This window comes from Sarcophilus harrisii, chromosome 5 (genome assembly GCF_902635505.1).
Source record: "Sarcophilus harrisii chromosome 5, mSarHar1.11, whole genome shotgun sequence".
In the NCBI taxonomy this organism is placed as follows: Eukaryota; Metazoa; Chordata; class Mammalia; order Dasyuromorphia; family Dasyuridae; genus Sarcophilus; species Sarcophilus harrisii.
The window spans coordinates 29,130,854-29,147,404 of NC_045430.1; the positions used below are offsets into that span (position 1 = coordinate 29,130,854).

The 16,551-nt window shown below is 33.7% G+C and overlaps 1 protein-coding gene across 1 annotated transcript in view; it reads right to left on the reverse strand.

Annotated features, from left to right (window-relative positions):
- CFAP54 (cilia and flagella associated protein 54) overlaps positions 1-16,551 on the reverse strand; it is a 299,509-nt gene that overhangs the window by 211,628 nt on the left and 71,330 nt on the right. Inside the window, exons 18-22 of the mRNA XM_031939791.1 lie at positions 16,321-16,398; positions 16,087-16,202; positions 9,744-9,920; positions 6,669-6,761; positions 6,175-6,360 (exon numbers count right to left, since the gene is read on the reverse strand). Coding sequence (XP_031795651.1) covers positions 6,175-6,360; positions 6,669-6,761; positions 9,744-9,920; positions 16,087-16,202; positions 16,321-16,398 — 650 coding nt within the window. The remainder of the gene's footprint in view (positions 1-6,174; positions 6,361-6,668; positions 6,762-9,743; positions 9,921-16,086; positions 16,203-16,320; positions 16,399-16,551) is intronic.

Sequence of the window (16,551 nt, forward strand, 5' to 3'; positions counted from 1 at the left end):
GATCGCATCTGAGCCAAATTAATTTCATTTCCATTTATCTCTGCAGTACATGGCATATATTATAAATATTGTTATAATGAACAATCTGTTCCAAGAGAAACAATAATATTTCCCAAACCAAAAGTATGAAATATACTTCATTCTTCCCTGGCTTTGATTGACACTTTAGGGGCTTTCATACAACAAAGAAAAAAGAGCCAAAATGAATCAAGAATGAAAGAGAAAAGCCAAGAAGGGGACACAATATGTCTTATGTTAAGCACTTGGAGTAATTGTTATTTCCACCTCCCCATGATATTCTAATTCCTCTACTACTTGGGTAGGACCCTAGACAATATATCTCAAAACTTTTTCAACTTTAATCCATTGAAGGAGACTACTGTGCTTTCAGCAGGATCAAACCTTGATTAATTCTAGTTATGAATAGCAGTCTAGAAGACCATGCCCACCAAATGCCTAAAATATATTGCAGGTCTAGCTTAAGCCAGCCAAGGACCATGCACACAGAAATCACAACCCAGCAAATAAAGGACCAAGAACCCAGATGCTGGAAGGCCTTGTTCTCTTCAGTCATCAAAGCTACTGGAGTTCAAAGTTCTACAGAGGCACTTGGCTGCCAGGTGGCTTAGAGAGGTGGAACCACTGCAGGGATCTGAGGCAATTCACTTTCCTAGAGTATACAGTATACACTTTAGTCTCCAGATGTGTCAGCACCATGGTCAGCTGCATGCTCCAACCCCCGGCTTCTGGCCATCATAAGTGGTTAAGCCCCCATCGGCTCCAAACCTTTTTGAGTATGAACTCTTTTTAAGAGAAAACAACTTAATTTAAGAGAAAACCAAAGGAATCCATATGGTAGCTACTATATCTCTCCCTAGCTTTGTGTCTTCTGTGAATCTTTCCTCTCTTCTGGATATTATATGTCAAAGGCAACCACCATTCCTATGAAATATCAATTTAACATATTCAGCCCAATCTTTGAGTCTTTCAAATTCTTTCCTTAACCTAATTCTGCCATCCAGGGCATTAGCAACATCTCTCCCCACTCTATCATCTGCAAATTTGATAAACACAACATCATGGGCTTTGAAGCAGCCTAGGAAGAAGGACAGAGCTACGGCATTCTTCATGCTTCTAAGAGTTTCTTACAAGGTAACTTTGAACTATTAATGACTTTTTTTCATTTCCTGCCCTTCAATCAGTTCTGAATCCACCTCACAGTAAACATTCATTGGCCTTGACTTTAGCATTCTAATTTATCCATAAGAAAATCATTATACCTTGACAGACCTTTGTTTTGAAAGTACAAGAATGAATTCATTTCATTTCATAATAGACTGATACTACATCAAACCCAGATCTAAAAAGTCATCAGAAATTATTTTATCCAACCTCATAATTTTATATGTAAGAAAACTGAGGTCAAAGAGGTTTCAATATGTGATCAAAGTCACAGAGGTCACAAACATCAGAAGTGGGCTTTGAACCCATGTCTTCTAACTGCAGAGTCAGTGCTCTAACTACACACTACTGATTGTATCTGATTTTACTATTTATCTAAGATCTTACTATATAAAGCTGAGGCTCCCTTTTTCAATTGCTTACTTTTCACATCATATCATTCAGTCTCCATAGAATTGTGTTTATAATGGAGACACATGAAATTATTCCCACAACCTGAAGAGTAAAACTAAAGAGAATGGAGACAGAAAATGGGGGTGGGGGGAGAGCAATAAAAGGAAATGCAGAGCAACTTATGTAGTTCATAAAAAGCTTCTTAACGATTTCCAAGTTAGCACTAATTAGTCACTCTCAAGACAAACTCAAGACAGAGAAGTATTTTAGAGAAAGTCTGATGAAGAGTCACTTAACTTTCCTAAAAGCCATCAGCTAATATTGAAGAAAAATATGAAATCAACTCTAAAAGATAATGTTAGCCATTGAGAATTAATAACATGTGAATTCTAATGGTAATGTGGACTTGATGCCAATAAGTTTATTTTTCACAAAAAAAGGGGAGGAGGTAATGGACAGTAGAAATTTTATAGAAACGACTGACCAAAGCACATCAACTTCTATACAAAGGAGAACAAAAGAGCTCAAATTAACCTTAGTCAGAAAATACATAATTTGCTTGTGAAAAAAGCAAGATGGTGGCTAAAGCCAACACTGGTTAAGAATATAAATTTGTTTGTAAAATCTTACAAAGATAAAGGATAATTATGAGGAATATTGCTTCAAGATGCAGAAAAAAAGCAGCTTAAAAAAACTTAGCAAGAGATCCAAATAAGAAAAGTCATTCCAAAGACACATAAGGACAAAAACAGGGGCACAACAAAAGGAAGAAAAATGGAAAAGACCTATAAAAATCTTTACTGCCACCACACTTGAACTCTAACATCATGGCCCCAGAGGTGTGTACAGAGGAAATAAAAATGGCATTAGAGAAAATAAATCTGGGGAAAGCAACTAGACTTTTTCAAGGGTACTCAGAGAAGATCATGCTGGTAGCAATGTAATTACCAGGTTTTTGAGGGATCAATTCACCAAGTATCTGAAGAAGAGAAAGAATCAAAAGACCTGGAAAAATTCAGATCAGACCTTATAAAATATCCTACTCCATCTTCCAAAAGATAGCTGAAAGAGTATCAGAAACTACTGACCCATACAGCTACTTTCTTTCTCCACAAAAAAAAAAAATCTTGATGAGAATCATCTATATGTGGATCTAGAGCATCCTCAGTGAGAGTATTAGTAGGGAATAATCAGGCTTTTACAATATTCTATACTGAAATATCTTTTTTAGGATGAAATTTGGGGAAGGCATGGACAGGAGTCACACAAGTTGAGCAGCCATTAATAGGTTGTGATGTGTGCCACTGGAGGGAATGTCCAAATCAATGAGATTACAGATCCCTTTGAGCAACTGAAAATTGAAACTAAAATACTAATGTGACCTTCTATCAAGTATTAGAGAAATGATCAATTCTGAGAAATAGAAACAGTGGGAAAGGAAGCAATTTCTAAAAGATCTTTCTACTGCTAAACCAAAAAGGCTTCACTTTGGTTTTTATATGGAACAGTTTACTAAAGAGTAGTAAAAAATGAACCAGTCATCTATCAAATTCTGGTATTCTAAATTTGTCAAAGCAAAGCACAAAAATAATCTTCAACTGGAAGCCCCGGTGCTATGCTGATAACATCTAACATTGTCAATTTACTTCCTGGCAAACCTTGAACTGCATCAGGAGATAATTAATTTCCTTTGAAAAATCAAGCAAAGAAGACCAGGAGCTCAATCACTGCTTACAGAAGAATTAGTCTTAACAAAAATTAAATTAAACTAAACTAAAACCATAAAAACACCAAAAAATTGTCTTCTCTACCAAATAAATTTTTTCCCACCACCTAGAAAACTGTGCAAAGATTCCAGAGATGATATCTAAACAAAGAAAATAACTGACCAACCAAACAATATCAATTGGTGTTGAAAGAATCCCTGGAAAACTATCTCTGCATTCTTAATACAGATATTTGGCATATCTCATAATACTTCATAATTTTTAATTTATGAACTTAATCAACTTAGGGGCAATTTTTTAAAGAAAAGAACAAGCTGGAAATAGGAAGAAATAAGAACTATATTCCACATACCAGCACAATTAATAGAGTGAAAGCCAAATAAATTTTAGGGTGGTAGAATCATAAATCTCCTTTTTCCCTTTTAAGACTAGACCTTTATTAGTTAGTGATGTCATTAGTATATATATATACTTGTAAAAGATATTTAGGGAAAGGGAAGGAGAGTGAGAAAGGGCAATTAAGATGTAATTCTCAGAAAGCAAGCTCCAAAGTATTTTCAAGCTAAAGAAGAGGAGGTATGATATAATGGGATCTGGAGTCAAAGAGACTTGAGTGCAAAATCTGATTAGTCTCGGAAAGTCTTTGATCTCTGTTAGCCTAATTATCTCACCAATGAAACTAAAAAATTGATTACAAAATCTCTATGGTCCTTTTACCTTTAAATCCTCTGAAATGTTCATTTAATCTTAGATTTTTCCCTCTTCATACATTCCTTTTTATATACTTTCCATATAATGATTTAATTCTTATTTTATCTTTATAATAATGCTATCATTGCTATCTGATAAAGAATTAGACTAATAAATAGAATTTTAGAAAAGTTGTATATGATAGAATTCTGGAAAATACTGAATGAAATAGAAAGAAGTATATCTGTGATTCAAAGAACAAATCATAGAAGCAATCAATAATTTCATCAGAGATAATGACAACATGGAACAACAAAATTAGAAAAACAACAAATTAAAAATCACAATTGTGATTTGTGTTTAATTTAAACACAAAAATAGAAATCCTGAAAATCAAAGGAGAGATCAATAAAATTGAAAGTAAAAACTCAATTGAATAAAACTAGTTTTATGAAAAATAAAATAAACCACTGGTTAATTTGATTTTTAAAAAGAAAGAAGAGGGGCAGCTAGGTGGCACCGTGGATAGAGAATCAGCCTTGAAGTCAGGAGGATCTGAATTCAAATCTGATCTCAGACATGTAATACTTCCTAGTTGTGTATCCCTGGGCAAATAACTTAACTCCAATTGCTTCAACAATAAATCAATCAATCAAGAAATAAATGAATGAATAAACAGACAAATAAATAAATAAATGGATGAATGAATGAATGAGCAAACAAACAAATAAGTAAAGAGAATAAAAAGAAAGCATAATACTGAAGAATCAGATTATTTTCTTTGGTACTCTATAAATGCTATTAAAAAGTATGAGCAGTTTTAGCACAGGTTGCAAAAGAGAAGACATTATATGAGACAGAAATTATCTGGTTCAAACCAAGTAATCAGAAGCCTAAAATAAGGTTTATTTTTAATCTGAATGTTTCGATATGGCAGGTGAGTTTTGATTTCATTGGGATGGCTGGTCTTTCCATTGCAAGAGATCACAACTGTGAGTCACACAATCCCCAAAAAGTCATTTTCCTGTGACTGTCTCTCTGGGCATGAATCCTGACAAACTGAGTTAACCTCAATCAAGTCTGTCTCTGGGCATATCTACATTCCAACTTGGTAGGAACTGCCAGGCTCACACAGTCTTCAAGAAAATGTAATTTTCTCTGTGTCACAATGAGGCTTCAGAGTTGGGCTTTATAGAAAATTCATTTTATAAGAGGGGAAAAAAAAGAGGAATTCACATGTTTTTGTACCTTGCTCTAAACCTAATTTTGGAATTCACCAATCTAAATGCAAAGGAAAAATAGATTTTAAAAAGAGAATACTTGGATCATTCATACAAAGAAGTGTTCAAATTCCATCTCTGACTCTTACTGACCATGTGACCTTGGACATGTCATTGTCCTTAGGAACAAAATTTCCTAAGTTGACTCTAAGTTACAAAGGGGGCAACTGATAGGAATTGCCCTTTTGTGGAAGTTCCTCATACTAAAGAAATCATGGATTTCTATTTTTTCTATTCTCTATGAAAGAAGGGAATCCTAAAATGATTTGGATGAATTTAATTTTTATTCATTTTCTACTTATATTATTCTTAGATGAATACTCAAAATACCTCTTTATTTCTCACCTGGCTGCACTATTCTTGAGATTTCTCTGACTGTCTTCTCCATCATGCCCTGGGAATTTTATCATCAAGATAACCTCATCCTGTAAAATCTTCTCAGCCTTGGTATTCAATCTCATCACAATACTTTGAGCCTCTAATTGGAAATGGAACCATGGATTCCAAAACTCTATTTAATGAGAGAGCTGAGCTCAGACACCATTTCTTACCTGGCTATACTTCTCTGAGAACTCTCTGCCTTCTCAATCCTGCTCTCACAATGGGTATCTTCTTCCACTCTGCCCCTTTTCAGTTTCCTTTTATATATTATTTTCTCCTATTAGATTGTAAGTTCCTTGAGGGCAGTGACTATCTTTTCTCCCCCATATCTGTTTCTCCAGTGCTTAGTAGAGTGTATGGCACATAGTAAGTGTTCAATAAATATTACTAACAAAACTCTATTTTGGTTTTCTGTTGTATTTTTTTTAATCAGAAACTAGAATATTAAGAAAAAGAAAATTTGGAGATAGGATGGCAGAGAAAGGAAAGCTTAAACCTTCACAGCTTAAAATCTGTCCTACCTCAGTCAAATATAAGCGAGTAGTAACAGTAGAAAGTGGCATGTAAATCAGAATTGGCTTAGACGTCTCTCCAATTGCTTTCCCTAACAGTTCTCCCTTAGAGTCATAAGCAGCAACTGCAAATATGTATTTTTCATTAGGCTCTAAACCAACAATTTTTAAAAGGGTTTTTTCATTAGCTGGTACCTGTTTAAAAAAAAAAATCAGATTATTTAGTTTACAGTAAGATAACTCCCACACTATTTTTTTAAAAAATTCAATAAACCACAAGTTTTCCAAAATCTTAGTGCAGTTTTATATTTTAATAGCTTAAAACAATAACTTTGGAGACACCCTCTATGATGGGAGATTAGCTATATTTCAAGGCACAATTCAACAAATTCCCTGAAGCAAATAGTAAACATCATCCTTATTTAAGAAAAAACTTAATCTGTGCTAATTAAGTAATGTTAGGAAAAATATATGCCATAAGACAAATGATGGTTTTGACTTACTGGTTGTCCAGAGTTTGCAAGAAAACAGTTGTTCAGTCTTACTTTTCCAATACACGTTCCCACTGGACATCCAAAAATGGTATACCAAGAAACCTTTCAGAAGAAAAAGACAGCTTCATTACATATTGTCTAAGAAAGATAGTCTAAGATGAGTCATATCTCATTGCATCAAGAAGGAATTACCTTCTTAATAAGCATGTCATCAAGTTTCTCAGTGAATTTTAAGCTCATAATGGTATGAGACAAACAATTTACAAAATATCTCAACTAATTCTTAGGCAAACTAGCAGATTAGTGTAAGCCTGCTATCATGACTCAACTGAGTTCTAATTTTCTAAGAGGTTCTTTAAACTCGACCTTGACATTTAAATGTTAATACCTCTGCCAAGATGTCAACAGGGGAACAGGCTTTATCTGAACTCAAATGTGTTTTCTAACATATTAGTGTTAAAATATGAGACTTGAGGAACAGCCTCATAAGCCAGTTCATCCTTAGGTTTCACTATGTCTAATTTTCCATTTTTCCCCTACCTTTTTTTAGGGAGTAGATGCACTCAGGGAAGGGTAGATGGAAGTGAAATAGGGTGATTGGTGATGTCTGAGAAGTTCTAGCAGTGACCTGGTACTTCTGCCTGTGTTGCCTCTCCAATCTACCTCCATTTCCATTACATCTTAAACAAACCCACTAGCAACACTTAAATCCTTGACCAACAGACACAAAGCTTCTAGGGACAGAAGACTGATTTAAAAAACTGAGCTATAGGAGGATATAGTAGATACAAAAAACAAGTTCATTTATAAAAGATTTTTGAAACTCAGTTCCCCAATTTTATATATAGAAAACTTAAAAGTTATGGTATCATTATTATTCTCAGCTTAAATTTTTCAAAAAAAACTCAAGTCCAGGATTCCAGAATTAAATGTCTCTACAAAATAATTTTTCAAGTTTTATTTAAGTAAAGCCATTTTAAATAAAGTCTATTGAAAATAATACACAGTATGTTCTAATTATAAAAATAGCATATAATCAGTATATTCGGAGAATTTTTAAATGCCATGTCACCTTTTTTTTCAAATAAGAAGTATTAATTCCTATGTATAATTCTAGGAATTTTAATCCCTTATTTTTTTATTTTGTAAATTAAGTGCCTTAAGAAGAGATTTTGGTAAGATTTTTTTCCAATGGCTGAATTCTTAAATTATGAATATCCTCTGCTTAAAATAAAGACATAGCACCATCTAGTGTTGTAGCCAAAAACTATTATTTTCTGAAACATATGGCATGAGTGGATATGCAATAAGGTATTAGATGCTAGTTTTCAAAAGTAAAGGTTAAACATTAAGAGACTTATATCCTTTTCTTTCCAAGTATCCTGAAGCTAAAATCATATAATGATGCCATAATGGCTCACATTTACATGGTGTTTTGCAATTTTACAATTTCCAAGGTAAAGACAGAAGTAAAGACTGCTACCTGTTCTGTCCAGATTAGAAAGCTAAGGCTTAGAGATATTTGATTGACTTTAGACGTCAACTACTTTAACCTTTTTCATTTTAAAGGTGTGAAGCTGTGTTCATCCCAAGGTCATACCACCAGTAAATGTTGGACGTCCTTAACCCTTAATCCAGTGTTTTCTCCCACCCTTACTTTTCCAAGACAACATAAGTACTTTGAATAAGGTTTTTGTCATTTCTGTCTTTATAAAATCAGCACCTAGCCTACTCCCTGGCACACAGTAAGAACTTAATAGTTGTTGATTACATGATTATACTATACTGTCTATCACAATGAAATCACTAAACTGAAGCATATCCAACATAAACATAAACAAAAACTTGAAAAATGAGCCAATTGCCCAGATACAATATTTCAAAATACAGTTGAGCCCCATTATTAAACAGATTCATTCCAATTCAATTCAACCAACATTTATCAAGTATTTATCTAAAGTGATAGTCATACAATAAAAAAAATCCTTTGCCTTTAAAAGAGCTTTACTTTCTACATGACACACACATACATAATGATAAAACAAAGTAGGGAGTGATGGGGTCAAAGAACAAGTCAGAGATCTCGAAGAATATTCAGAGGTAAAGAACACTATTTCCACCCTAATGGGAAGGTTGCACATGAAGTAAAGGGGCAAAAGAGCTGAGCTTTGAAAGGAAACAAGGAAGGTACAAAGGCAGAGCTAAGAAAGGAGCATGAATCAACCACGCTGGACACTATGTGCAAATGAATAGACGTAGAAAAGGGCCATATTGAGTTCATGTCCCATTTGGCTGAAACATTGAGTCCATTTGTGAGCAGTGGGGGAAGAGAAGGAGTCAATAAGTATGGAGAATGATCAAAGTTAAGAGGAGGAGGAGCTAAATTAAAGGAGGAACAATCAATGGGGAGAAATGAGGAAAATGGTGGGGAAAAATGGAATTCAGGGCATTGGTGGAGAAAAAATATAGATCTCAGCAAAAGAAGGGTCACCTCATCCTCAAATAAGAGAAGAAGGTTGGTGATGTAGAGTATAGAAGAAAATAAGAAGCCTCATCATTAAAGGCATTTTTCTAAATAAGCTAGAAGGCAAAGTCACCTATTTATTGAAAGAGACAAAAATGGGACAATAGAGGTCATAAATCTCTGAATCTTAAATCTGAGGAAAAAGCTGAAAAACATGTATATTTATGTCATACACCTCTAAAAACAGGTTGAAATCTGTTTTGTTTTTTGTTTTTTTTGTATTGGAATTGGCTGAAAAAGGGAACACATACATACACATTGGCTGAAAGAGGGAACATACAATTTCCCCCTATTTCTGAATCTGATCAGCCAATAAAACAGCAACCTAAATATCAGGAAAATTTTTCAATATTATAAAGAAAATTAGTTATAGAATAAAAATATTGAGTATCTATTTGATGAGTCAGCGACTAAAAAAAGGATAAAGCAGGATATTTTCAAATACATTCAGGACTATCCTGAGAACAATCAAATAAATACTGCTAGAATAACCTTCATTAATCACTGATAGTTCTCCCTTCCATACTGAATTACAAATTTATAAATAATGAAAGAATTACCTTTTTTTCGGAAATAAATGGAGCAGGTTTAAATATCACTGAACAATGAGTTCTAGATAGCAGTATAGGAGGAGAAGGAACTTTGCCAATGGGTATTTTAGCATCCTCTGCATCTTTCTGATATGAGTGCAGGGCACTTTGCTCTGATTCAGTTTTCTTAATTAAGGACAATGCTTCCTGCATTTAAGTATAAAAAAAGAAATATGAATATTAGTATATTAGTCATCTTTTAGATATATAGACCCCTCTCATGCAGGAGATGGTTTCTGACTTATGGCAAAACATGGAACCTTGTATTAAATAATAAATACTAGAGAGTCATTGGCTATTCTTCAAGTAAGTTAAAAATGACAACCACCATAAATGATCTTATACATATAACATACTTATATTTGTGGCAACAGGCTCCCTCTGGTGCATGAATCACAGACCTTAAAATTCTAACTGTAACCAATTCTTTGCATTTTTTCTTATAGTGTCTCATAAATATTAATTATATTTTTATAAATTCTATTCTTATACAATTTTCATTTGTATATTTATGTCATACACCTCTAAAAACAGAATTAAATCTGTTTTTTTGTATTGGAATTGGCTGAAAAAGGGAACATATATACACATTGGCTGAAAGAGGGAACACACATACACATTCAGATAGATATAGTAATCTATCTTACCCTGGAGGGAAGTACAAGGGAAAGCAGATAACAGGAAAGGGCTGATATAAGGAAGGGTGGATTCGGGGATGTAGTGGTTAGAAGCAACACATTTTTGAGGAGGGACAAGGTAAAAGAGGAGTGGGGAGGGAAGAAGGGAGAGCCAAAGAGAAAGATAGAAACAAAGAGAGAGACAGAGAGAAAGACAGAGAGATGGAGCCAAACAAACAGAAAGAAAAAAAGGGGAGGAAAAGAAAGAAAGAAGGAGAGAGAGGGAGGAGGGGAGGGAGAGAAACAGAGATAGAGACAGAGAGAGAGACAGAGAGAGCCAAACAGAAAAAAGGAGAGAGATAGAGAGGAAAGAGAGACAGAGTCAGAGAAAGATAGAGACAGACAGAGAGAGGAGAGATAGAAACAGAAAGAGATGGAGACAGAGAGAGACAAAGAAAGAGACAGAGAGAAAGCTAGAGAGGTGGAGACAGAGACAGAGAAAGAGAGACAGAGAGAGACACAGAGACAGAGAGACAAAGACAAAGACAGTCAGAGAATAGAATGAGGGAAAATATACAATTATTAACATAACTATGAATGTGAATGGGATGAACTTAGCCATAAAGCAGAAGCAGACATTAGAGTGGATGAAAACTAGAATCCTAAAATATGTTTACAAGAAATATACTTGAAATAGAGACACACACAGAATAAAGATAAAGGGCTGGAGCAGAATTTGTTATGCTTCAGCTGATGTAAAAAAAAAAAAAATAAACAGGTATAGCAATTATGATCTCAGACAAAACAAAAAAGTAAAAATAGATCTAATTAAAAGAGAAGCAAAGAAACTTCATCTTCATAACAGGTACCATAGACAATGAAGTAATATCACTACTAAACACATACGCAACAAATTATGTGACATCCAAATTCTTAAAGGGAAAGTTAAATGTGTTACAGGAGGAAATAGAAAAACTATACTAATGGGTAAACCTCAACTTTCCCCTCTCAGAACTTGATAAATCTAACTAAAAAGAAAAAGAAAAATATTCCTTTTGCTAGGGAAACAAGAGGAGGGAGGGAGGGAGAGAGAGAGAATAAATGGAGAGAAATACAATTAGCAATAGTAATTATAAAAAAAAAAAATTGAAGCAAGTTTCTTTGATGGAATATTGTTTTCTGGAAAATGATGACCAGGATGCTCTTGGGGGGGGGGGGGGGGGGGGGGACTGGAACATCCTCCATGAACAAAGTGAAATATACTGTATACAAAATAATAGCAATGTTCTAGGATGACCAGCTATAAATGACTTTGTCATTCTCAGTAGTACCATTATCCACACATACTCTGAAGGACTTATATGAAAAATCCTATCCATACACAGAAAAGGAATCGATTGAGCCTGAATGTAGATCAAAACATTTTCTATTATTCTCTATTTTTAACTTAATTTCCTTGAGAGTTTTTATTTTCATTAGAGAGAGAGATTTATGTTTTCTTTAACAACTTGACTTTTATGGAAATGTTTTGAATAATTAATTCACATGTGGTTTCTTAATTGTGGATAAAGATAAAGAAGAGAAACTAGAACTCAAAAATCTTAAAAACAAATGTAAAAAAAATTATTTTAAATGTAACTGAGGAAAAATATTAAATAAATAAATTTAAAGAGAAAAAAAAAGAATCCACTGAAGAATTTGAGAATCATGAGGAAGTGGAACCTATACGCCAAGATGATGTACCAGAATATAATTCTATGCCTGACTAATGACAGAAAATAAAAGAGTTGCTTCCTAAAGGAAGAGAAAGAGAAAGAGGAGGAGGAGAAGGAGGAGGAAAAGGAGGAAGGATTTGTAGATAATAAACTTGCAAGAGCAAAGAAGTTTCCAGGGCAGGAAAAAAAAAAAAAAAAACAGCAGAAAAGAAGCCTCTGCAGCAAAGAAACCTGTGGAAAAGAAGCTCACAGCTGAAAAGAAACCCTCTTAAGCAAAAGTTCACACACACACACACACACACACACACACACACACACACACACACACACACACACACACACACCCTGCAGCTGAGAAGAAGCCTGCTGCATAAACTCAGCATATCACTTTATCCCCTGGGTCACAACACATGATGTCAACAATGTAAATTTCTGAAGAATAAATATTCAGTGACTTTGGGGGAAAAAAAAGTTAAAGGGAATGAATAGAATTTTATAAAAGTTAGATATGATAGACCTCTAGAGAAAATTGAATGCTAATACAAAAGATGAGGTCATACAAACATAACAACTAAATGCCAAAAAGTAGAAATATTAAATGCATACTTTTCAAATCACAATGCAATAAAATTACATTCAAAAAAGGGCTGTGGAGAGAGAAAATAAAAATAAATTGGAAACTAAGTAACTCTAATCCTAAAGAACGAGTGGGCAAATCACAATAATAATAATTGCATTGAATAGAACGACAACAATTAGACAATATTTACAGAATGCATCCGTACTGCTGGAAAGCAGTACTTAGGAGAAAACTGATATCTCTAAATGCTTACATTAATAAAATAAGGAGCAGATCAATGAAATGGGCATGAAACTAATAAAAACTCGAAAAAAATTATAAATCCACAATTAAACATTAAGTTGGAAATTCTAAAAAAATAAAAGAAGAGATTAATAAAGTTGAAAGTAAGAAAATGATTGAACTAGTAAGTAAAATTAAGAGCTGGTTTTATGGAAAAAAACAATTTAATAAATCATTGGTTAATTTGATTTTTTAAAAAAAGAAGAAAAACAAGCTACTGGTATCAAAAATGAAAGAGATGAATTATCACAATGAAGAGGAAATTAAAGCAATTATTAAATGCTATTTCACCCAATTGTATGCCAATAAACCTAACAACCTAAGTGAAATAGATTAATATTTACAAAAATATAAATTGCCCACATTAGCAGAACAGGAAATAGAATATTTAAATAACCCCATCTTAAGGAAAAGAAATCAAACAAACCATTATTGAGCTCTCAAAGAAAAAGTCCTCATGACCAGATGGGTTCACAAATGAGATTTACCAAACATTTAATGTACAAATAATTCTAACATTATATAAACTATTTGGGAGTCCTACCAAATTCCTTTTATGTCACAAATATGGAAGCCATCTCAACCAGGAAAAGCAAAAGTTAAGTAAATATTTTTGTACATATAGGTGCTTTGCCTTTTTCCTACTGGCATTGCTATGGCAAAGAGTATATATAGTTTTATAGCCCTTTGGGCTAGTTGGGCAAATTATTCTTCAGAATAGTTGGATCAGTTCACTACTCTACTAGCAGTTCATTAGTGTGCCTATTTTCTCTCATCTTCTCCAGTATTTGTCATTTCTATAAGGTATGAGGTAGTATTCTCTAATGGTTTAGAGCATTTTTCATATGACTATATTTATATAACTTTGATTTCTTCTTCTGAAAATTGTCAGTTTATATTCTTTGACCATTTTTCAATTGGGGAATGACTCTTATTTTTATAAAGTTGATTCAGTTCTATACTCACTATACTCAAAAAGAGACCTTTCTTCACCTGCTTTATTAACATCACTAAATGATGGAATTTTCAAGCTGGAAAGGAAGTCAGAGGTTTTCTGGAGCAATTCTTCCTCATCCATTTTAAGGATGAGAAAATTGTGGCCTACTGGGGTCATATGACGTTTCTAAGTTCAGAGTGATATGAAGAAAAATATACTGGATTGGGAATAAGATCATTTGGATTTTAGCTTTGCCACTAAGTCACTGTAACCTTGGAAAAATTATTGATGGTAATTTTTTTTTCAAATTATTAGAAAGTAAGTTTTGGGAATGGTCTAGATGACAAAGACAGTGATCCTCCTTTCTGTGTTTATGGGGCAGTTTATTATTGTTCAATCATTTTTCAGTGATGTCCAATTCTTCGTGACCCCATTTGTAACCTTCCTGACAAAGCTACTAGAGTAATTTGCCTTTTCCTTGAGAGAAATTATTATTTCTATATCAGATTAAAAGCCAATTATTAAAATCAGACAGACCCAGTTTTTTCTCTGTCTTATTTCCTTATCTAATCTCTCAAAGACTCAGCTCATGGAAGACACCATTAACATTTTCTTTATTATGGGTATTCCTATTCCACCCAACTAGATAGGACTTCTTCTTCTTCTCAGGCTTGAGCCTCCATCATAAATTCTTTGAATAGATTGCGTAAAGCCAAAGGACAACATAAGAAATCAATGGCATAATCAAATTTCAGATACAGTCCCTCACTGTAATATTTATTCTTTCATTAATTATTAACCAATCAAAGTTGATTGCGCCCCCTCAGGAACACTTCTCTTCCAGTGGGGATATATATAAACCATGAGTCTGTCCCATGATGGTCTTGGCTTTAAGAAAGAGACAGCCAAATGACCTTCCTTTTACTAATAAACATTATTAATTTTATTATTAATTATTAATAAAATGATTATGTCTCTCTTTTTAAATGTCACATCCTTCTCTTAACTCAGGTTAGAGATGCAGAAACTGAAGCAAACAGTTAAGTGAATTGCCTAGGATCACAGTGTCTGGAGCCAGATTTGAATTCAGAAAGATTATCTTCCTGACTCCCGGACTGGCATTTTATCCTCTGAGAACCGAAGCCCAGAGATGGAGGATAAGAAGAAATTCAGAGACTCAGAAAGAACTGTCAGAAATCACAAGGCCGCATCTTCCCTGCCATGTGTCTTTTACATAAAATATTAAGTTTTCAGTGTAAAAATGTTCTCTTGCAAAGGAAAACGTTAGTTTCAACAGGAAAACTCGTTTAAAAAAAAAAAGAAAAAGAAAAAAGGTTGCAAATGCTTCAAAAACTGCAGCCAAATCAACCATTTCCTACGAGGTTGTTAAGATATTTTACAAATGGAAGGGAAGAAGATAGGGAGGGGTGATTTGGCAGTCACTGGAAGAGATGTTAATACTGCCTACGACAAAGATTTTGCAAAGCACTGTTTCAGTCAAAACACAAAAGCTTTTAAAGAAATATCTGGACCTGTTCACCAAGACTGAGTGTGTGTTTTAAAAACATAATACAAGGTCTCCAGGAAGCCAAAGGTAATTACTATATTTTACATCCTCTTAAAACTAAACCCTCCTCTGCATATAATCTTCCCCATCAGCATGTGTGTTCTTGGAGACAGTTTTTCTACCTGAGTCCTTAGTGCTTCACACACAGCAAGCACTTAATAAATAACTTTCAGTTCCTTTCTTACTTGAATTATAAAATTAAGTGATATACTGATTTCCAAAAGGCAATTCAAGATCTAAGATAATCAAAATCTTGAAATATCAGTTTGATTATTATTTTAATTCCTTTCTAATCTACTTAAATCATGGAGTTATTTTTTTAATTTGTTTAAATAATAAAATCCATATTAAAAAGTCTAATTTTTTTTTCTTGAAGCAAACCTAATTTTACAATTGTTCAGTGAGCCATTTACTAATGCAGACTGGCACTTGCTTTATCATTTACTTTTTAATATTAATAATCATTTACAAACTATACACTTCCATCTACTAAATTATGGAAAGGTTATAATTTGAGTCCATGGAGGGAATATACCACACAGATGAAAATACAGACTATTCAATTAATTTAAATAAGTATTTAATTAATCTGCCACCCTCTGTCCCAGACATCACCTCTAGTAATTTGGGATCCTGGTGGGGATCTTTCTCAAATAATAGCAGAGCTTTCTGCATCAAGTAACTTGCTTTAGATAGCCGATTCTTGTTGATTTTTCCCAGTACATATGATTCTGTAAAACAAAATACTCATTTCAGGAAGGATCATGTGAAAACATCCTTCTATCAAAACTAGGATCAATGGGCTGTCCTAGCGTATATAATTCGTGTCAAATTGTAGCCATATCTTACCTGTGAAATAACTAGTGGTGGTAGACGCTTGTGTACTTGGAGCTTCTTTGGGAGTTTTCTGGAGAGGAGTGTCCCAAGCTAAAAAAAGAAGACAACTAACCATTAGACTAAGATCTATGTCTAAAGAAGTGAAATTGCTTTCCATTACAGGTATCTAAAAATCACAGGAGTTATGTTGTGCTCTATTGTGGAAATCTGGTGAAGCCTACAGGCTATTTCTTAGATCATGCT